Here is a 23,120-nt window from a genome sequence, read left to right as displayed (position 1 = left end):
GATGCTGCGGGAGTGGGTACAAGAGCGCCGCTGCAGGCGTGGATGCAGAGCGGTGATGCGGGTACGGATGAGGCAGGTATGGATGATGCCGGTGCATTCTGCAGCCTCAGATGCACTTTCAGGGGATGGGAGCAGGGATACGGGCAGGGATACAGGCAGGGATGCAGGCAGTGGGTACCAGGAGGTGGCTGCCCTGGCTCAGCAATGGGCTGCTCCCCCCAGGGAAAGACCCCAGCACTGCTGCCCCATACCCGTGTGCTGCTTTCCGCATGGAGCTCCAACACCAGTGCCTCTGTCAAGGAGATGGGCAAGGATGCAACTTTGGTTGAGAGCCGCTGAGCAGGACCTGGCATATCCAACCCCTGCTTAATTCCACCACCCCCAATTTGCAAGGAAGGCTCAAAGGGTGCGCACGCCCAGCAGATGCGCTGGGATGCTCTGTGTCCTGCCTTACTCCACCTCTCAGTCTGCCTGGATCTGGCTCTAAAGCATCCAAAAGGCACTTAAATGTCAGAGGGTTTTGCAGGGCAGAGCGAGGGCAGCAGCCCCAGCCCCTCCTCACGCCCAGCCTCTCCCTCACACCCCGCTCCTCCAAGGGCCCCCGAGCTCTGCAGCCGCATCCCCAGCCCGGGCACAAAATCAAATACGTGCCCTTTAGGAGCAGGCTGTAAGTCAAAACAAGTTTATTTTGATGTTTGCGAGAGGCTTTGTAGCCCGAAGGGCTGTTCCCATCCAGGTGGCAGCACTTCACTGCTCTTCCCACAGCAGGGCTCGTCGTGCTGAGTTTGCAAACAAAACCGGTGTCAGCAGAGATAAGCAACAGGCAGCGTTTGCTCCTCCACCTCCAGCAGTGTGCCGAAACACTGCTGCTGACTTCAGGCTCCATTGCTGCGCTGAAAAGCGCAAGAGTTTGCCAGATGAAGGATTTTTGTATGGCTTATTGTTGGGCTTATTTTTCCTCCCTTGGCCAAGGCTCAAGAATTTCCTGAGTAACTTTTTCAGAGAATCGGCTTCGGCAACTCCGCAACAATATGCTCAGTTTGCTTTTTATAACATAAATAAATCTGAAAATCTGCCAAGGAGGAAGGCGGGGGGGGAAGCTGAGGAGAAGCGTGGGTCCGTGTGAGGAATGCCTTTTGGCAGAAATGCCCAAATGAAGAAACGAGTGCGTGAGCAGCGGAGCTCCGAGCACCACTGCAGCAACTGGCCAGCGTCTCCCAGGGAGCCTCAGCATCCCCGTGTCCACGGGCACGTTGCAAAGAACCATCTTTGGATTCCTTTCAGACCTTCCCACTAAGGTAAGGCTTAAGCGTTCTTCTTAAAGCAAGCAAAAATCAGTCTTTAAGAGAGATGGAAACATTCAGTAATTAGGAACAGCATAAATAATGCTGGGAGAGACACAAATGCATAGGTGGGTCACTGGGTGTCTTTCAAACAGGCTGAGTTAGGCTTGTGATTAAGCTTGTTGTCACTTTTAAATGTGACAGAGACTTTTCAGCCTTGCTTTGATATGGGATAACACTAAAACGGAGCTTGGTTTGAAGCAGAGGTGTATTTCTGGCAGTTCTTGGTGCTGGGAGGATATGGCGCACTTCAGCTGAGTTCAGTATTTTTGGTCGTCCAGCACACAGAGGAGCAGATTTCCATCCTACATGCAGATTAAGCTAAAGATGGAATCTAAAAAAAATCTTCTGTCTGTCTTTCACTGCTAAAAATTCCCACTGGGACCAGCTGGGTTCAGGCAGAGGTGGGGGTGATGGGAGGGGACACGTGGGACATCCACAATGGGACCTGGTGGCCAGCTCTGTCCCACCCGGGATTTCCTGGGTGTGAAGCTTCAATCCAGCCATGTGTCAGCTTGTCCGAGTTCAGGTCAACTCCACAATTTCGGGGAATTCTGGAAGTGGTTACCAAAGGCTGAATTCAAATTTTTATGTGCCTGGACGAGGGCATCTGTAAGAGAAGAACGCATTTGGAGCGTGATGGCGAAATAGCAGATTCTTGTCACTGAGCCAACATCCTCGTCCCTCTCCTCCTAGTGTGTCCCACAGGGAAACACCACTTTTTGCAGCAGTTTTTGGAGTGCTTGGTGCCCACCACGTCGCTCCGGCAGAGCCTGGCCGTTCCTCAGGCACTTGTGCTGATGCTCTGGCTGCCAGCGGGGCCGGGAGCTCGGGATTAATGTTCGTTCATACCTAAGGCACCCCTGCTGCTGTGGCCCAGACCCTGTTGAAAGCCAGAGCAGCTCCAGGTGTTGCATGGGGCGCACACTTATTGCACAGAGGAGAAACTGAAAATACGGCCCTGGTGTCCCTGAAATCAGCTAATGTTGAATATTTAAGTGGATGGCGTGGAGAGTAATAAGGGAGGGGAAAAATGTTAATATAAACACTTGAAGAAGATAAACAGTTTGTTTATGTGAGCGTAGTTCTTTTGCATTTGGTACTTTGTCCTTTCAGCCATTAAAGTTACTCATGACTATTTTCCTGATGGTTAACATAGACACACTTCATCTGCAGCGTTACTCCAGCTCGCTTTTTGCCTCCGTGCCAGCATTAGTCATTATCCAGGCAACGAATCCCTGTTTTCCTTTGACCGCAGATCGTAAGGATGCTGCCAGCTCTTTCGGCACAACCCACCAATGCACACTCGTGGCTGTTTGTTTCTCTCTCGTTTCCCGTGAAAAGCCCCAACAATGGCAACTCTCTGAATGCACTTCCAAGAATTTGTTCTCTCGTAGCTCCCAGTTGCCTACAATTGACTCCAGTTTCTGTATGAGCTCAGCTTGTACCATGGCCAGGCGTTGCTCAACACTTCTTGGTGTTGAGCCTATAGCACATGAAAATTACATGCAACTAGAGTTTGGCGATTTTACTTTGTGTAGTTGTCGTTTCTTGGATATTAAGGCCAACCAAGCCAATTATGTCATGCATTCCGATTTCAACTTCAGTTAACTCCTCTCAGCCTTACCCTGCTAAAGCATGGATGCATGGAAATTGGGTTACAATGGGTGTCTTAATGCTGAGCTGCAAGGATGGGGAACACACTGAGGGTGATGAGGGCCCATGGCGGTGGGATCTGCACAGCAGGGTGTCCTGGTACACATGCGGAGTTACAAGAAAGAGTTACTGTGCCCTGGCACACACGCAGAGGCAAAGCAGTTGCTGCAGTTCCAGCTTTGGTTTTATCCGAAAGCGATTTTTTATTTTTTATTTTTTATTTTTTTTGTAGGCTCAAAGATGAGGAGACTTCAGAGAAACCTGAGTGTATTCCAGCAAACTAAAATTCTCTTGTGGAAAAATGTACTTATCAAATGGAGGATGAAAATGCAGAGCTTTCAGGTAGCTTTATTTCAGTAAATAATAATAATAATAATAATAATAAAGTGACCTCTAAAGATTGTCTAATCCCTGCCTTCCCTTATACCACCTCAATTTCTTTTTGTGATGTTAACAGCTAAATTACACTTCAGAAGCCCTTGCTGGTAACGAATGCCTTATGAGGTTACACCTTTTTAATTGGTAATATCTGTCTTTTGTGATACATACAAGAGCACAGATGGGTTCCCTGAGCAAGGTGACATGCATAACACAAAGTCCTTGTTAGTTCATTGATGTATAAGAAACCGGTGTGACTGAGTGCCTCTTGATTGTATTTCGATCCTACAGAGAAGATGCTCCTATTACTGCCATGCTATTAACCTCCCTTCTCCACTCGCCCCTCACCTAGGAGTGGATGCTCTCTCTGCTCTTCCTGCCGTTGATGTTCATTGTGGGCAACTTCATGCTGCACATCCCCTACCCCGAGGTGCCACACAGCTACCTCGGGCGGCTAGATGACCCTGCCTATGATGCTGCTGGCGTCACCATCGCCTTTACACCCATCACCCCAACCACAAGGCAGATAATGAATGCAGTGGCCTTGAAGTCTGTAATGACAGGTATAATTCTGTCTTTTAAATATATAGCTTTGTCTTTATTTAATCTATTATGTTTTGTGTTAGTCGTTTTCAAGTATCTTTGGTCAGCAGAGAAAATTCATCCCAAATCCCCTATTCTCACAAATATTTCTTCACAAATATTCTTCAAAACTAATTCTGGTAATTTAAATGACTAGGGAGGCTGGGGTGTGTTTTTGCACTGTAAAGCTTTGCCTAAAAAGCTTTGACACTTTGTAAAGTGAGCCAAACTGGAGAAGGGGAGATGCAACCCTGACAAAAGCAGGATCTATCCCCAAGGACTGTGTTCTCATTTCCACAACTGCAGCAACTCATTGCAGTGTTTCTTTTTACAAACCACAGGTATAAAGCTAGAGGAAATGGACAGTGAGAGAGCCCTGGAGGAAGCCTGGATTTTGAATAATGAAATTATTGGGGTTGTATTTAAAAACAACTTCTCCTATTACCTCCGGTTTCCTACTGGGAATGTGGCTATTCCAAATGACAACCTTGGATACATAGGTAGGTACCCAGCTGTTTTTTCATGCTCTTTGATGCTTTTATTAAACTGTCTTTTTTTAAGTTATTGATTCCTGTAGAGGATCTGAATCTTCAATTTTCCTCTTCTATTAAATCAACGGTTGTGTATGAGTGATGCCCTTTTCCTCCCATCCTCGCAGATACCTGTTACAATTTCTCAGCACGATACTGTGACAGCCCCAAGTATTGGTACAAAGGCTTCCTGTCCCTGCAGTCCAGCATCGATGCTGCTATCATAGAGGTAAATCAGATTTATGAACTGCAGTAGGTCTCCTTGTATTTTAATCTCTCTCTAGGAGAGACAAATTGTTCTGGGACAATAGCAAGGGACAAGTTTGTCAGAAAACTCCCCAGAAAAAAAAAAAAAAAAACAAACTTAAAATTCTCAGCTGCTGGAGTGTTATTGACAGCGACAGTGGAAACTTGGATGGAATCAGCAGTTTCCTGCAGAAGATGACTGCTTTCGATTTCATTGCAAAGATTTGTACTAACTTTTGTTTATCTTCAAAATTGCAATCAGTCCCGAAGGCTGGGAACCAAACGTAACGCCACGATTTGGTCTAGAGATTTCCCAGATGTCAAGGAAAAGGCAATTCTTGCAGGAGAGCGGGGTGGCACGAACAGCTGCTGGATGATTTGGTTTCCAAGTAGGCATGTCTGTCATTTTTCCTCCTTCCCAAATTGTCCTTCAAAAATAGACCAGGGTAGGGACCCTTGCACCTGGCTGTGCACCCCCAGCTGTCCAGGCTGCTCTCGTCCCCTGGGGGAGAGCCAGGGCCCTGGGGGGTGTAAGGCTCAGGTGGATCTAGATCCTTGGCGCTGGGTAAGGGAAGGATTCTTCTCCCCATAGAGAAGGGAGGGAGGCCAGCTGAGGTGCAGCAATGCAAGTGAGTAACCCCTTGCTATTGGGATTTATTGTATTGCTTCCTGTTGTTGTCTACAAATCTGCATTAAAAATAAATAAATAAATAAATAAAATAAAACAAAACAAAACAAATAAATAAATAAATAAATAATCTAGGGCTGATGAATAAGGAGGTTCATTATACAGTTCCATCTCACTGTAGAAAATAAATTAAATGTTAAGATTTTGACCTTGAACTCCTTTAGGTGGTGGCAAATCATTCTGTTTGGGAAGAAATGAAGTCAATTGCCGGTGTCCGTATGAAGTCCCGGAGTGTCATCTACTCGATTACACTAGAGTACAGTTATTTCATGATTACTATTGTGATGTGTTTCTCTTCATTCATGTACTTCTTGTCAATGAATGTTGTAAGGGAAAGGAAAAAGCTCAAAGTACTCATGAAGACGATGGGGCTGCAAGACATTGCATTTTGGTGAGTTCCGTTTTAACTAAAATGTCTGTTTGCCAAAAATCAGTATACATTGGGCACTTGCACAGTATGTTAATTAGTTAAATGGTTTTCTAAGTTTTCTCCAGTACTCTAGGGACAAGCCAGAAGGGTTGAGTATGGCAGCTGGGTATTATTTTCCTCTGGGAATTTCATAAGGTGGGCTATGCTGTCTGCTTTGCATAAGATATGAATGGGTTCACCACAGAAAATTCTTAATGTTTTAATTCAAAATGGTCCTGTCATGAAATTGTAACAACAGTTCCTCATTAAACAGCAAGGTAATGGCAGGCTTCTGTCTCCAGGCTCTCCTGGAGCCTGCTGTATGCCGTTTACGTGCTGGTCCTGTCCTGCCTGCTGACAGCCCTCGTGGTGCAGGAGGCTTTCTACGTCAGCAGCTTCCCCGCCGTCCTGCTGCTGTTTTTCCTCTATGGCCTCGCATGTGTAAGTTGGGTTTGAGAACCAAATTTCCTCACTGTGTGGTTTATTAAGGTTTTGATGAGCCCAAACATTGCTCCAGAGCCATGCACACCGTGGCCAGGACTGTAAATTTTACTTGGTCACACTAAGTGAAATAAATGAGTGGGTTCTCTGGCTCAGTGCGGGGATTTGACTCGCAGCCTGGAGGTCTGACGGGCTGGATGCTGCCTGGCAAGTGGGAATGCCACTGGGTAAGGATATTTCTCTCCTTCAGAGCCTAAAGGAAGCCTCTGTTCTTACAGATCCACATGGTTTTCATGCTCTGCTCCCTCTTACGGACATCCAAACTCGCTGGCTCCATGGGGTTCCTCATCACCTTTCTCTTCGGCTGCCTGAGCCTCGCAGTGCTGATAGAAAATCTTCCAGAACCTTTGAAGTGGTTTCTCGGTCTCTTTTGTCCATTTGCATTTAATGCTGGCATTGCCAAGGTATGGGGCATTATCTCTGCCAATGAACCATCCCAGCTATTTGCTGCCCTGGGCCCTCTCAGAGCAATTTTGGGAAAAAAATCCCAAATCCCCTCTCTTCAATTTTGTCCTTTATTTCAGGTTTTCCATTTGGAAAAATATGGAATAGGTTTCTCTTTTTCTAACCTTATGGAGGAATCATACTTTTTATTTTCAACTTACATTATGCTGATCTTCGACTCAGCCTTGTACATGTTGTTAGCCATGTACTTCGACAAAGTTCTGCCGGGTAAGAGCAATTTATACTTATGACCATACTTCCCTCTTTTATAGTTTTGATTTATATGGACTGTGTGTAATAGCTCCTCAAGGAACTGATGGGCTGCTCCATTGTCTAAGTCAAACAAAATAGGATTTGGGGTGAAAAAAGGGTGCTGAGGGACTCACACTGCTGAGGGATTCTTTACCTCTACCATATTTTGGTAATTCCCAAATCAAAGACAACAAAGTATTCAGGGTTATTGTATTTATTACTATTTATACTTGTATTGCTGTTGAACTGTTTATGAGAAAATAGTCTTACTATGTTTTGGACAATATTTTAATTTGTTATAAAAAACAATGGAATTCATTAGAAATAGCCTGAAGCCACCCTTCTTGTCCTGCTTAACCCAGCTCCTGTGCACACTGATGAAAATCCCCAACCTTTTCTTAACAGGACAAAGCACCAATTTGGGGGCAGACAGGTATTTTTCAGAAACTCAGAATGCTTGCAGTGGGATGACACTTTGAATATACCTTTGGTTAACCACAGGTCATTTTCTGTGCTTCTCAGGCAAATACGGCATCCCAGACCCGCCTTTTTTCTGCCTGAAGCCCTCGTACTGGATGCGGAGCAGGAGGGGCTGCCCCGGGGAGGGACTCTACAGCGCAGGGAGCCCCGAGGAGCCCCCAGGAGATGATGTGGAGCCGGTGCCCACCGCGTTCGTGGGGAAGGAGGCCATCAGGTCGAGAGAGGAGGCACTGCTAATTGTGCCCTTTGCTTGGTAGCTCGGGGCAATGCTCCCACTACTCCAGCACTCCTGTCATCAGCTCTGTTTCCATTCATCCAGGCAGTTTCCATGTTCATAAAGGTTTTGCAAACCTGTTTCACGTAGAAAAATTAGGGTGAAAATGGTTAAATATGTTATAGTTAAATAGGTCATTCAGGCTGGTCACTAGTGGTGAAATTCAGGTAAACGGCTGGGTTTGTTTTTGTTTTGTTTTGTTTTGTTTCGCAATACACTTGGTTAAACATCCATTATAAACAGCAAGGGGAGCCTGGAGGGCAGCCTGTTGTAAAAAGCCATCCCTGGCAGTGGGCCTGACCTTGTCTTTGCAAGGCTCGGTGCTGTCAGTGCATGCCAGGTAGCGACGTCCACGTCTGCAGACGGAGCATGCCCAACCCTGCTGCACCTCAATGTCACTTTGCCACGACCTCACGCTTCTCATGCCATTGCTGTCATTTTAAACTAAGACCCATAAGAATGAGAAAGGGCAACAGGGAAGTGTGTTTACGGGAATCCTGAAATAATATCTGCCTTACCTTCCTTTTAGACTCAACAATATTAAAAAAGCATACAAAAAGAAAGACAAGAAAACAGAAGCCCTAAGAGGTAGGAAAATTGTGATATTAATTCCTGTTACAGGTGAAGAAAAACAGTTGTGCAAATATTTCAGATGTCCAAAGAAATAAAACAATAGTTGTATATCTTGAAAAATTATCTAAAATATAGATACAACCGATTATGATTTTATTCAGATTTTCCTGACTGATTTTGCATTCCCAGAAAAAGTGAAGAGAAGAAGAAAGCTTTTTTCAGTTGTCATATTTCTGTCTCTTCTGTTAATTACAAGCTAAAGGCAGAAGAAGCTGTTCTAGGTTTGCAGAACATTTCCTCAGTTTGCTTAATGCACTTCTGACTGAATATTACTACTTAGTTCTTAAATTCCTGGACTTGTCTTGCCTTTGACAAAGAGTAGAGGCAAGTGAAGCTTCATTATTTTTTCTTCCCAAACTTGGTGTTGCTTTTATTCTAGGTTTGTCTTTAAATATTTACGAGGGTCAGATCACTGCCTTACTCGGTCACAGCGGGGCTGGAAAGACAACGCTGCTAAATGTGCTCAGCGGACTGACTCTGCCTTCTGAAGGTAGGACTGCAAACGGTAGGGTGGGATGGGCTTGATTCAGAAGCTGTAGTGACCAATTCGTTCCCACCCATCGTGTTTATTTGTATAAACAGGCTCTGCAACCATCTATGACTACAAGCTCTCTGAAATAGGAGACAGGGAAGAGATCAGAGAGATGATCGGCATTTGCCCACAATTCAACGTACAGTTCGAAGTCCTGACGGTGAAAGAAAACTTGCGAACTTTTGCAGAGATCAAGGGCATCAAGTCCAAAGAGGTAGAACGAGAGGTAAGGGGGTGTTCCCCTGGAGGACATCACTGCCTGGCAGGGGCAGGCTGTCGGCAAGCCCCACGTTTCAGCGAAGATTTGCTGGGCAGTGCAAAGTTCAGAGGGCTGCCTGCTTCTCCTGAAAACTGAAGCTGGTGTTGAGCTTCTGCCAGGCAGGCTTAGGGGCTCGGCACAACCAAAACAACTCGACTGTTTGCCTCAAGGAGGGCAGGGGGTGTCCCTGGGGGGCAGGCAGGGGCCAGGCGCCGGGAAGCACCCTTGGGAGCTGCTCCTCCAGCCCCAGCCGGATCTCCTTCGTGGCTCCCGAAGGACAGAAGGACAGCTGGTGCTGGGAGCGGACTTTCTTGTGCTTTTCTAGGTGCAAACCATTTTGGAGCTGCTGGACATCAGTAACGTTCAGGACACTCAAGCTGAGAAACTCAGTGGTGGGCAAAAACGGAAGTTATCCATTGGGATAGCCATGCTCGGGAGCCCCCAGGTAAATTACCTACAGCTTCATTTTTTTTTTAATTAAAATTTAATTTTAAATTACCAGGTATATTGCCTATGGCTCTGTAATGCAAGGAGCATTCGGGTCCATTTGATCATTTTAAGGTGGTCGTGGTTATGCCAGAAAGATGACAAATTTTTACCTTAATTTTGTTGATCTAGTTTAGAGCAGAGAGCTGCCTGAGCTCTGCGCAGCTCCCAGAATGGTTGCTCCTGCAAACCAGGTGGCCTGGCTCTCCTGCTGCCAGGACCTGGCCCCTGAGGGACCACCAAATCCACGAAGTGGGCAAGTGTTCCTGCAGCGAAGTGCCTGACTGCATCCCTCGTGCAGGTGCTGCTGCTGGACGAGCCGACGGCTGGGCTGGATCCTCTTTCCCGGCACCAGGTGTGGAGCCTGCTGAAGGAGCACAGAGCCGGGCGGGTGATCCTGTTCAGCACCCAGTTCATGGACGAGGCCGACATCCTCGCCGGTGAGCACAGGCTCAGCCTCTGTGAACAACATCCCTGGCGCAGGAATGCCTTCCCCAGGCCAAACTGCCTGGGATGAAAACCTGGGTCAAAGGGGTCTGTCCCCAGAAAAGTGCAGAACATCACTCATCTGCCCTTGGGGAAAAAAAAATTATATTTATATATATATATACACACATATATACATACATATATCTATATATATATACGAAACACTGCTATACATTTTAAATTCCTATGACATTTTGTTTCTTTAGACCGCAAGGCTTTTATCTCGCATGGGAGGCTGAAGTGTGTCGGCTCTTCCCTGTTCTTGAAGAAAAAATGGGGGATCGGCTATCATTTAAGGTATCTACTTCGGCCCTAGAGCCGAATGGTGTCTGGGAATATGCATGTACAGGAATCCACCAGAGGGACTGTAACAAGGAAACCATCAAAGCAGCAAAATGAGCTCAATTCATACTCAGTTAATTTAACTGAAGCGGTACTTTGCTCCAGAGAATGAAGGAAGTTTGCTAGAATTTTGATTTTATCCATGCTAGCAAATACAGTGTTTTTTCATCTTTGTTCTGTTTTTATAAAAATTAACCATCTGTCTTGTGTTGTGTTTTTTTTGTGTTTTTTTTTTTTTCAACCAAACAGGATCCATGTCAGTGAGTCCTGTAACGTAGAGAGCGTGACATCTCTGGTTAAGCAGCACATCCCCAATGTCATATTCTCGGGACACGGTCAATATGAGCTGAGATACAAACTGCCATTAGAAAACGTGAATAAATTCCCAGGTAATGTGTATGAAAATAATTGAGAGTTGTCCATAGGGAAAAAATAATCAGAAATGTATGTGAGGAAAGAGAAATCAAGAGGGAGACCTTCAGCAGGGGTCACATGAGGACTTTAGAACTGTTGCATTTCTTTTTCTCCCTACAGTTTGGGCATCCATATGGTTAAGATCAAATAGTGCAATGAATGCTCTTCTGCTGCTTGTAATGAAACATGGGACAGGCTAACGTGGGCCACAAGTCTTACTGGGTTATTTTTTCTTGATGGTAAAAGAAATAATAGTGACAAGAGAAAACTCCGTGTTACTGGTACCACTCCATACCTGCAGCAGCAGCAGGCAGACGCTCACTCACCCACGTGTGCCACGCTCGGTCTGGCAGCCCCACGGCCCTGCTGCTGCCCCGGAGGCATAGTCTGAAACATGAGTTATGTGTACGGCAGCTTTGGGTTCCCTCCAAATGCTTTGCATCCTGGCAGTCAACGCTTTACCCCTTTCCCTGCTGACTTCAGCTGCACCAAAGTCTGGTCCCTCGAGAGGTGCTCGTGCAGGAAACCTGAAGGCACTGACGGTCTCTGTGTCACGCAGATCTGTTCCGTGGCCTCGACAGCTGTTCCGACCGGGGAATTATCAATTATGGAGTTAGCATGACAACCCTGGAGGACGTTTTCATGAGGCTGGAAGAAGAAGCCACAATGGGACAAGAAGGTACTACTGCGGCCGCGAACACGCAGCCCCCAGCCCAAGAACCCGGCTGCTTTACAACAACCCCAGCAGCCGATCACCAGGGGGCTCGTGCTTTTTCCCGCATCGCAATGTAGAAGCTGGTTTCAGACATAACTGCGTGTGCTCCGCAGATGAGCATGTCCCTGGGGAGGAGTGGGCAGAAGCAGGACCGCGGTGCCCCGAGGAGACGGAGCCGGGCTCCCTGCTGCTCTCGGGCACCGGCAAGGCGACGGTGAGCGGCGCGGCACTCTGGAGGCAGCAGGTCTCTGCCATGGCCTGGGTGCACTTCCTAAAGCTCAAGGGTTCGGTGAAAAACCTCCGGTCCATGTAAGTACCAAAGGGATGCTCTCACGCAGAGCTGGAGCTGGATGCGGTCGCAGCAGGGGGGATGATTTTCACACCCGTGTTTTGATGAGCATCTGGAGTAATTGATGTCACGTCTTGGCTATGGATGAGCTTGGCAATCTGCACTTAGAGATGAGGAAAGCAGTTTCCTTTCCAGTGCCAGTAATATAAAACCTGCCTCAAACACACACGTGCCTCTCCCATCTCTCTCTTTCCCTCTCTTTTCTTTAAAGTTTTTATACTCGGTATCTCTTATGCAGTTTTTTTCCTACACTGAGTGATTTATGCAAGGGAAACCAATTTTCTCTCTGAATAAGATAGTAATTTAGGAACAGTTTTATTTCAGGTAGGGAAGGAAATTTTAAAATAAACAAATGTGTACGGACAGAGAAAGGAAAATATTGCTTTCAGACTTCCTTTTTAATTGTATATTTTTTAAAACTTCTCTCATGTTGTCAGTGTCTGAGCTCATTTAGCCCCATCAGTCTTCAGTCTGGCATACCGGCATTTCCAGATGGGGCACAAGAAAGCGAAGGGAGATGCTGGGGCAGCATATCCTTCCCAATACACACGCAGTCTGAAAAATACCCGCATTCCGAGTGCTTATTCACCTCTCTCTTAATGTAGTTTGCTGCTCTATGTGGTTTTTCTGCTTCCTCTGGTTTTGCAACTGGCCCTGGTTGCTGCCTGGCAGAGCATGAGCGCCTGGGAGCTCTCCTCGGCGCGGTACTTCATGCCCCTGGGGAAGAGGGCTCCGGCGGAGACCACCAGCCTGCTGGTCCACAACAGCACGGGTGAGGGGAAGGGGCTGGGAGGCTCCTTGTCATCCTGTCCTGTTGGGGGCTGTCCTCTCCCGTGAAGGAAAAGAAGGGAAAGGGCCGACGGTTGTAGGAAGAAGGGTGTGTAAAGGGCGGTGAAAGTTTTAGTGAGAGAAGAGCACGGAAATCGCCATTTTAGTGGGTTGTGAATGAAGCCTACTTTTACTTCAGCAGCTGATGAGGTCCTGATGCAACGACATGAAAAGGGACATCCCAGCAGATGGGATTGGAAGGGACCCTGTTCTTTTCCTGCCCTAAATTCTGCTTTTTCAGCGTGTGTGCCTTACCAGGCACCACGCTCCAGCAAGGGCACACTAACACTCGATCAGCCTACTTCCAGAGTTTTACCTTTGACATTCCTATTAGTGGATGTTATTTAAAAAAAAAAAAAAAAAAGGGCAAAAATTCAGTCAGTGAGTGTGTAATCCATTAACTTCACAAACACGACGTGCTGTCTGGCTTCCCTGGTCATTAGATTTTGTCTGGTTTTGTTCGGTGGTCATGGATTCAAAAAGGAAACCATCAAAGCCTCTTTTGTTGCTCAGTATTATGATTCCTCTGCTTTTGGCTTTCACACCAGGCTCAGGCATTGAAGACTTTATCCACACTCTCGAGAGCCAAGATCTCACAGTGGAAATCACAAGCCAGGAAAATATCACAGAGGAGCTGAAACACAATGGGGCTATAAAAGTGTCTCGTGAAGGCCAGGTGAGGATTTTTCCTCTCGCCCTACCATTTCTTCCTAACAATTTAAGAATTAAGCAATTTACACGCAAGGCATAAGCAGAATTAGTTATTTCAGGCCTGGATTCTCTTGGCCAAGAGTTTTCATCTTGTTTTCTTGCTCTTTGAAGAGCTACAGGTTCACCGTCTTGTGCCACATGGAGGCCGTCAACTGCTTCCCAGTGCTTGTGAACATCATCAGCAATGCTCTGCTGAGAGCTCTCAATTCCACCGCGCACATTAGGATCTGGAGTCACCCTTTTTTCTCTGTAAGTGTCAGGGTCTGATAGCCGGGTGTCAAAGAACAGTTCTTAAAAAGGCTCCAGGCCTCAGCGAGCCACCAGATTGCAGCAGGGAGGTGCATGGGGCTGTCTGCACCCACAGAGCCACCTTCCTCGGTGGGGGCTGTGGAGCCAGAACTGCTGGTTTTGGGAAAACTGAAGTTTATTTTTTCCTTCGTGGATCTCAAGGGCTGCTGAGTAGAGAGGGTGCCTGGGAAGGTTTCTTCGTGAGCCTCCTTATTCCTTGTTCCCACCTGCACCACCCGCCTCTCCTCACCAGTGAAAGCACTTTGCTGTGGTTGTGGGGAAAACCTTCTTCCTGCCAAAATTTGGCAAAACACCCGCCTTGTTCTCATTGTCTTGTATTCCACAAGAAATGCAGCAAAATGAATTGTGGCATCCAGCCACTACGCTGCACATGTTCTCTACAAATGTTTTGTTCTTCTCTTTTCAGATAGATAATCCACGATTCTGGGATTACTTTGTTTCTTTCTACCTCATTTACATGCTGTTGCTGTTCCCTGGTTTTCCTCCTCACTTTGCGATGGGCTACTTGCAGGATTACAAGGTAAATTCATGGAAATGGAGCAGATTTGGGTTGGGCAGAAGGATCACAACTGTATTGCCACAAGGACATTTGAATACGATGGGCATCTCGAGGGGTTTTTTCTCTATGTGGCTATGAGCCAGCACAGAATGCTAAAAGACAATAAACAAGTAAATAAATTCGGCATTTAACCCCAGTATTGCAATGGGAACAGCTTTTTATTAGCTTTATAAGCTTATTTCCGCGGGTGCAGCTGGCCAACGTGTGCCTTCCCAGACAGGAGCTCGCGCCCAGCTGCGGGTCTCGGGGCTCTTCCCCTCGGCATACTGGTGTGGCCAGGCGCTGGTGGACGTCCCGCTCTGCTGGCTCCTTCTCTTCTCCATGTTCGGGCTTCAGTTCGCCATGAGCAACAGGATTTCCGGGAGCATCGGCAACATCTTCTTGCTGGTACGTCCTGTCCTGGTGGTCGTTGGTTTATTAGTGAGGGATTTGGGTAATGTTTTGAGAAAAAGTAAGGGTAGCTGAGACAGCAGCCACATCTAGGGAGGCAGCATTTTTCAGGAAATCCCCATAAAAGCATGCGGGACCATGGCAGGACTTTAGCAGTTCATTTTCAGCAGGCACACCTACAGGTTCCCAAATCCTTACTGCCCTTCTCCTCATTTCACCTCCTACGAGGATTTCCCCAGCTGGAAATGAAAGGCAGTATAGCTTGTCTTAATACATCCCTTCACGCTTTGCAGTCAAATTGTGGTAATTTCTGAATGCCCTGATCTTAATTTATGACTATGTAAACCGAACCATGCTGCTGCATACAGGTTTCTGGTTGTTGACATCTCTCCATTTTCTCTAATGAAAGCACTTTTCTCTGCAGGTCATGGGTGCTTTGGGCTACGGAGTTTCCATTGTTCTCTTCATCTATTTAATCTCCTTCCTCTTTCGCAAAGGATGGAACTGTGATTTTTGGTCTTTTATCCTGATAGTGGTAAGCATATGTCTAGATAACGTGATGTAGGGTTTACAGAAATGTGTTTTGAGCTCTTAAAGATGAGCTAGAGGTCAAAACACCAAGTATAGATCCAAGACAGATAAAGACATTTGTTTTATAGCAGGCAATTCTATCTAAATTAGCATCACCATGTTCTTCTCAGTGCCAGTCCCTCCCTTTTCCCCCAGCCCTTTGTTCTCACATTTCTGGAAATAAGGACTCATTTCACAATTTGGGCCATTTGTTACAAACACTGCAAATCTTGCTCTCCTGCCCAAAGGTCTTGCTCAAGGTTCAAAAGCAAACCAACAGGGAACTTGCATTCTGTTCCTTTATTCTCGGCAGCTCAGGTGGGCTATTTGGCATGGACTGGGATGGGAACAGGACAGGATGCCATACTGTTTTATTCTGCCCAAAGCAGCCCTGTGTCTGGGGAGGGCTTTCCCCAGCTGGCCCAAGCCAGCTGCCTTCCCTTAGGCAGAGATATCTGAGGGCCTCCTGCACCCTCACCCTTTTTTCTCTTTATGTTTCTTGTCCGTTTGGAGAAATTCAACAGGGAATTGAAAAAGTTCATCTGTGATGACCAGTGAGGAGTGTAACCCTTCGTATCAGCTGAGTAGCTCTCGTTTCATTTTTAGGTATGCCTCGTGTCTTTTATTATCAGCCGAGTCATGGATTACACACTTGATATGAGTGTCTCCCTCTACCTCATGTCTCTCTTGATTCCCCTGTACCCACTGCTGGGCGTTATGATCAACAGCGAGCAGGTAGGCAGTGGCACTGGGTGGCGAGAGGCTCACAGCTCTATACAAATGCTGTACAACAAAAGCATTTGCTCTGGCAAGCAAAGTCTGGTGCTGATCGCATGCTGCGTCCTGGGAAGACTCATTAGTTTCTTCGTGTGGGTAGGATTTTCCAAACCATCAGACTGCATCGTTGGATAACCATGTCGGTTCAGATGTAATTTATCCAGCTGCTCGTTACTGCTAGGGGCTGCTTCTCGTGCAGTTGAGCCATGCCTGTAGATTAGGTAAGCAATCTTAATTCTTTCCATGCAAAGCCAAATAACTTGGCCTGAACAACCATAAAAGAAAATTTGAGGTTATACATCTGACTTTGCATGGAAAGCGTGTGAGCATTATGAAAACCCACAAGGCACTTTACTTCATGTCAGCTAGGGCTGATCGTGGAAAGGCAGCTCAGAATTTAACAAAACCCTCCAGCTACGTGCAAGACTTTTGATGTGCTATAACTGACTTAGGAGAGAAGTCCAAAGAGAAGAGAGTCCTGCTCTGTCCTGTCCCCCCCTGTTGGGCCCCCGAGGAGGAGGAGACCAGATGTTTTCCCCTGATAGACCATTACCCCCCAAAAAGAGTCTGATGCATCTTCTGAGTGCTGTGTCATTTTCTGGAACAGCACTGGGGTGCCCAAGTTCAAGGGTCTGTATGGTGAACATTCTGGGTAAATCAGAAACTTTTATACATTGTTGTTGTATTTTCTGTTTGTATTTAAGCCTTCTAACACTAGCCAGCTTTATATTAAAAAACTGCAGGTCTTCACTACACATATATATATATTTTTTTTTTTCTTGCAGATTTTCGTAGAGGACGTTGACTTAATTGCTGCTAGTCCAAGGAACGACGTGCTAATAGCTGTCTTTGCAGTAAGAAAACATTTAAGATTAATTTTATTTAGGAATGTGTGTCTCCCAAATTATGTTCTCAGCTAAGAGGAAGCTCATTTCATGTAAAAGGTGGATCTCAGGGGGTCTGGATGACAGATTGCCCACCTGTGCAAAAATAGCTTTGCTCCTTTGAAACAGGTAAGGGAAAATGAAATAAGCCTAGCTCACTTAATGCTTCTGCCATTGATGTTTCATGCATTGATAAATGATAGCAGAGTTCACAGCCTTCAGGATTACCCCGAGTTAGATGGTAATGGGCTTTTCCACACACTGTGCTTTCCCCTCACCTATTTTATAACACTGCCTCCATCTTTTCAGCTTCAGCCGCAGTAGAAAGGAAGGCAAGGCTGTTAATGTGCCAACCTCTATTTTTCAGCCTTATATCCATTCTGTGGGTTTCATTTTTCTTCTTCGGTATTTGGAGATAAAATATGGAAGAACAGTTCTGAGAAAGGACCCAGTATTTAGGTTTGTATAAACACACATGCACCCCAGGCACATGCGAGATCTAATCTCTTGGCACACTGCTTTTCCTTGAAGCCATTTAGATCAACTGTCAGGATTTTCATGTCCCTGTTTCTATTTTCTTTTTTTACTACTGGTGACTTTTTTTATAAATAAAATTGCTTCTTAAATCCTACAATGTTATGATAGCATAAAACAGCCCTCAAGCTTTTTAGTGTCTCCGCTTGGTGCTGCCTGTGCTGTGAGGAGGTACCAGCCTGCTTCTCCATACCACACAGAAAGCCCTGCAGAAAATAATGAAGGAAAAAAAAAAAAAACAAAGAAACCTTGAACCAGTCTTGGCCCATCCAAAACGCGTTGGTGGAAAACAAGGGTAAAGACTAAAATGCTAAGATGAACCTGTTGGGTTTGTAGAATTTCCCCGAGAAATGAGAGCAGCCACCAGCATCTCGAGGAGCAAGAAGAGGAGGATGAAGATGTTAAAGCTGAAAGAGCAGCAGTGAGAAATGCCATGGTAGCTGCTAGTCAGGAGGAGGTAAGACCGAGTGTGGTCCTTCCCTCTTTATTTGATATCAGTAATAGGACTTCTGATTAAAATAAATAAATAAATAACAAGATTAATAAGGGCAAGTCAATGTTCTGGCTGTATTACTCCTCACTGGGAAAATCCATCCCTCAAAGGGACAGAGTGGTTCCCATCAGGATAGAGAAAAAAGCTTTTAAGAGCATTCCTCAGATTCTCAGAGAACTACAAATCAAATTCAAAGATCTTTATAAGTTGTTTTGCTTTTCTAAAATGGAAAAATATTACTGAAGGATTAATGCTCCCCAATATAATAGACTAATCTTTCTTCCTCCTGCTTGCTTTCAGAAATCAGTTATTATCGTCAGCAATCTGTGCAAGGAATATAAAACAAAGAAAGCAGGTTCAGTTTTTAAGAAGAAGAAGAAAATGGCCACCAAAAATATCTCCTTCTGTGTTAATAAAGGTGAGAACTGGAACTGTTTTACTCGCCCTGTTTTGGATGCTGATCATACCCAAAGAGATAATCCTCTGCAGAGTCTCAGTTATCTGAGCCACGACATAAAGGCAGAATCTGTTTGCTCCATGGTTCAGGCACACCTGCACTGTGGCTGATGCAGTAATGAACAACGTGGATGCATCCAGTTAGTTACCTTTGATTTAAAAGGCCATAACCCCTCTACAGCAGTCACTGCAATTTCTGGGTGACCTGGGAGCAGCATTCAGACTCACATTGGCTATAGAGTTGAAATGTAATTTATGGACTCTCAGAGCATACATTTATACAGCTGTTTAATTTTATTTGATTTTTGCTATTCATATACTCTCTTTTAAGCTTTTTTTTTTCTTTTATTTTAATGAAACTGGGCCTGATACATTTGTTAAATGGTGAGTATTACTAAGAAATGTTTTGTCCTGATTTCAGGGGAAGTATTAGGACTTTTGGGGCCAAACGGAGCTGGTAAAAGCACAGCTATCAAGATGATTGCTGGAGAGACGACACCGACTGCTGGGCAGGTAGGAGGCACCTGGAGTCTGGAGAGAAGGGATAGATGTGCGCAAAAAGTGCAAGTGCAAAGCCTGCACCTAGCTATTGAATGTTTTTCTTCAAAGCAGTATGAGGGATCAAGGTTTTAAGCAAACCCTTTGTGCCATTAAATTAAATAATGTATTAATAAAAATTATTGTGAATCGCTTTTAGCTTTAACAACCGCTTGCATCTCCCCGAATTCACCGTGACTATATTTAGGAGCCATGTAGCCGAGGGCTGCAAAATCAGCCCTTTGCTCCTTGGGTTTCTCTCCCCACTGAGTCCTGTTGCAGCCCCCTAGCCCTCCTCCGAGCCCTACACCTGGGTCCGGGCAAGGCTGGGCGAGGTGAAATGGGCGGCGCGGTTGCGCAGGTGCTGCTGCGGAGGCGAGAAGGAGCGACGTGCTGCCTGCAGGACCACCTGGGGCACTGCCCGCAGGAGGACCCGCTCTGGCCGGACCTCACCGTGCACCAGCACCTCCAGGTCTACGCGGCCGTGAAAGGAGTGCGCAAGGAGGATACGGCCGCTGCTGTCAACCGGTACGGGGCAGGGTGGTTCCAGGTCTTGGTCAAGGTTTTATCCCCCGTCCTAAAGCACAGGGAGGGGACCAGAAGGTCTAAGACCTCTGTGAGCCAGGGGAAACCTTGAAAGGAACTCGGGAAACGAATCCACAAAAGCGATTTTGTGCTAAATGCTACGATTAAGTGAGCGGGATGAGAAAATCTCCAATTTGCCTGCGTGTGTTTGGTGGGGATAGATTTACCGCTGACGTCCCTTTTAAGTACGTTATCTGCAGGAAGCATTTCTAAAATCTCGGGTTTTATTGTTTGGCACTACAAGAAGGGTGCTTAAGTACTGCCTGCTGAGCTGACACCGGCAAGGTGGAGTGGATTTATAATGCTGTTGACACGAATGATTGTTCTTAGAAAAGAGCTTGTGGCCTGTTCAGTGCACTCTGCTTCAAATATTCATTCACATTTTTACAACACAATAAATGTTTTATGAAAACAAACAGGAGCCAAGAACCAGGGGAAGAAAGTTCTGTTTTCTAATTGTTTTGGAAACCTCTGATTAGAGCATTCAATTGGGAATAACAAAAACATCGGTTTTGATGTGTTGTTTTTTTTTTTTCCTTTGTTCCCTTTCCCCGCAGAATAGTGAATGCTCTGGAGCTTCAAGACTATTTAAAGAAATCAGCCAGAAAATTATCTGCCGGGATAACCAGAAAGGTGCATTTTTTGTTCCTATGCTGAGCACTGCAAAATGCCCTCTGTGAGCAGCGGGACCTGCGTGTGCTCCCAGCCCCCGGGAGCGCATCGCATTGCATCCCATGGTGGGCTGAAGTCGCCCAGCATCTTCTAAGTTTGTGTCTCCTACAAGCCAGCGGCTCGGTGCCCATAAGCAACGCGATGTTGCCCGCAGCTCTTTGCAGACAGGGTGCTGGGGACCGCAGCAGACCTGACCCCAACCCCTTTCCCTTCTGCAGCTGTGCTTCGCCATGTGTGCGCTGGGCAACCCCACGGTGCTTCTCCTGGACGAGCCATCGACCGGCATGGACCCCAAGGGGCAGCGCTGCGTCTGGTGGGTAGAAGTAGATGCGTAGGGTTAGGTAAAGGGCATTTTACCTCATCTGTGGTTAGTGCTGCTCGTCTCGGGCCAGTGGTTTTAGCAGAATCTCCCTTTTCCTGGTTCTCCCCAGTTAAAGCATGAGCAAGGAAAGAGAAGCCCTGTTGCTTTTGGATTTATCCTTGTTGTAGATTTTAGGACGGTTGTATATGGGTTTAGGAGAATCCATAATTGTAACTGAGTCAAAAATAAAAAATGTTCTCGTTATTTTAAAGTACCATCAGTCTAAAGTTTTTATATCCTTTTATGTTAGTTTTAGGGGTAGGCTCATTTGGAGGGGCAAAAAGGTTTAAGAAAAAAGGTCTGGCGTTTCTAGGGAATGTTGGGTTTTCTTTTTTGTGTTTTTTTTCTGTGTCCTCAGGAAAATGATCCGTGCTGCCCTGAAAACCAAGGAGACGGGGGCCGTTCTGACCACGCACTACATGGAGGAGGCGGAGGCGGTGTGCGACCGCGTGGCCATCCTGGTGGCCGGACAGCTACGGTGGGCAGTGGCACGGCCGGGACAGGAAACATTTCTCAGCCCCCCCGGGTCCAACAGGGGCTTCCCCTCCTGCCTCGGCCTCCTGAGCCCACCACCATGGGCGTTACAAAGTGCTCCCCACTGCAGGACAATTTGGGAAGGGCATCAAAGGTTTCACACTTATATCATGCTTCGCTCCTTCCCTGCAGGTGCATTGGCTCCATTCAGTACCTGAAGAGCAAGTTTGGCAAAGGCTACCTGCTGGAAATTAAAGTCAAGGACCCAGAGAGCACGGATCTCCTCCACGCTGAGATTTTGAGGATTTTCCCGAGTGCAGCCCGTCAGGAGCGGTAAGTATAAATACGGGATGAACAGAGGCTCCAGGATTGCCTCCTCCCCAAAACTGTGCCCAGTGCGGTGTCCAAATGTAGGATTTCAGGTGAAGAGAGGCAGAGGGGTCAGAGTCCCTCTGTGTGGATCTGGTCCAACAATGTCACCACGTCCAGCCCTGCTGCCATCCCCACAATAAAACACCCACTGGTCCAGCTCATAGTGTGACATGAAAAATGGCATTTTTCATGGTTTAAAAAAAAAAAAATGTATTGACAATGGTCAATACAGAGCAGGAATCACCTCTTCTTTTCCTCCCAGGTTCCCCTCTTTGCTCGTCTACAAGGTCCCAATGGAAGACGCACTGCCCCTGTCCCAGTCTTTCTCCAAGCTAGAGGAAGGTAAGAGCAAGGCATGATGGCTTTTTGAAAAGGTGGAGCACCGACTGGTAATTTTCAGCTCTGTTTCCACTTCTCCACAGCCAAGCAGAACTTCAGCCTTGAGGAGTACAGCTTCTCTTTGAACACTCTGGCTCAGGTAGGTGACGGACGTGCTGCAAAGGCGTGAGCAGGAACAAAAGCCAGGGCTGGGCCAGCGCTGAGGCAGGAGGCGAGAAACTGCAGGAGCCACACCTCCTGCAAAAGTGCATCACAGGGTTAGGCCTGAGAAGTAATCCGAACTTTATATTGCCCATTTCAGGTGTTTTTGGAACTCTCCCGAGAGCAAGAGAAGGATAATTTTGATCTAGCTTTGGATGGGACTTTTGAATGGAAACAGCTGCAGCAGGAGGACAGTTAGAGATCCACGATGCTCATTTACACATTACTCCGTATTAACCTAAGTGGTGTGATATCGCACGTATTTACTGTCATTATTGGTGTACCAGGAGGAGGAGGAGCTCTGCCAAGGGCATTTCTTACGGTGTTTCACCTGGACTCTGCGGGTGCCAGCACCGAGCCCTGCCCCAGGCTGAATTTCTGACGGCTGGTTGATGAAATGCTGCCCGCTGTGAGAGCTCTTGTCGAAGGGAGCGGCTCAGAGCAGAGGCTGAGGGAGCAGAGGGGCCAGAAGGGTTTGCAGGGAGAAGGGTCCTGGCCCATCTCTGGGGACCAAGGCTTTGCTTTGCTCGGTGGATCTGGGTGCAGCAGGGGGTCCGGACACGCTGCCAATCTCCTGGGCTCGTCTCCCACCAACACGTGGGACTGTGCCTGAGACACGTTTAAATACATCTTATTAAAATTTACACTGTATTTTTATATCCTTCCAATAAATGTCTCTATAGAAACCGCAGCTACACCCTCATATGTCATTACTGCTGTGGACCCCCGGCAGCAGCTAAGCGCACTCGACCTCCTCCCCCTGGGGATGGAGGTGGCTGCAGTGGGGCTGAGGGGCTTTGGCAGGGCAGGGGATGGAGAAGCTGCGTGCTGCAGGAGCTGCTGCTGAGCCTGGGCAGGGCTCAGGACTGCCAGAACTTGGGCTCAGCTCACGGCAGCGGAGCTGGGTTTTCACCGAGTGCTTCGTGGAAATGACCTCCAGCCAGAAAGTCCCGGATCAGCAAACGGGTGGGCAGTAAGAGAGCGAAGGGGAAATATCTGCTAAATCTGCCCTGCTGCTCACGAGACACCATCACACACCCAGCCAGCGGCCGGATCCCCCCGACGG

The 23,120-nt window shown here is 46.8% G+C and overlaps 1 protein-coding gene across 1 annotated transcript; it reads left to right on the top strand.

Moving 5' to 3' along the window:
- Positions 1-858: 858 nt before the first annotated feature.
- Positions 859-22,745, top strand: LOC310884013 (ATP-binding cassette sub-family A member 10-like). Its single transcript, XM_083805183.1, has 39 exons — positions 859-1,298; positions 3,232-3,341; positions 3,730-3,940; positions 4,301-4,459; positions 4,618-4,718; positions 5,588-5,814; positions 6,135-6,273; positions 6,552-6,737; positions 6,858-7,005; positions 7,552-7,723; positions 8,313-8,371; positions 8,796-8,906; positions 8,999-9,174; positions 9,533-9,652; positions 9,995-10,133; positions 10,389-10,479; positions 10,774-10,913; positions 11,498-11,617; positions 11,767-11,962; positions 12,608-12,774; positions 13,379-13,506; positions 13,653-13,790; positions 14,257-14,370; positions 14,626-14,796; positions 15,224-15,334; positions 15,976-16,104; positions 16,932-17,000; positions 17,398-17,489; positions 17,901-18,021; positions 18,358-18,475; positions 18,935-19,026; positions 19,412-19,578; positions 20,193-20,268; positions 20,526-20,620; positions 21,027-21,146; positions 21,335-21,475; positions 21,777-21,856; positions 21,937-21,992; positions 22,155-22,745. The coding sequence occupies exons 2-39, from the start codon at positions 3,240-3,242 to the stop codon at positions 22,251-22,253; spliced, it is 4,881 nt and encodes a 1,626-aa protein (XP_083661309.1). The 5' UTR covers positions 859-1,298; positions 3,232-3,239; the 3' UTR covers positions 22,254-22,745.
- Positions 22,746-23,120: the final 375 nt, after the last annotated feature.

The sequence above is a fragment of the Anser anser genome (genome assembly GCF_964211835.1).
Source record: "Anser anser genome assembly, chromosome: 19".
NCBI classification, from domain to species: domain Eukaryota; kingdom Metazoa; phylum Chordata; class Aves; order Anseriformes; family Anatidae; genus Anser; species Anser anser.
The sequence above is the reverse complement of the archived record's forward strand: the minus strand, read 5'-3'. Positions and strand labels throughout refer to the sequence as shown.

Bases quoted from the DNA above. Each gene is read 5' to 3' on its own strand.
- LOC310884013 (XM_083805183.1), top strand. From the start codon at position 3,240: ATGAGGAGACTTCAGAGAAACCTGAGTGTATTCCAGCAAACTAAAATT. The intron at 14,797-15,223 runs GTACGTCCTGTC...TTTTCTCTGCAG, and splicing joins TCGGCAACATCTTCTTGCTG to GTCATGGGTGCTTTGGGCTA. The intron at 20,269-20,525 runs GTGCATTTTTTG...TCCCTTCTGCAG, and splicing joins CTGCCGGGATAACCAGAAAG to CTGTGCTTCGCCATGTGTGC.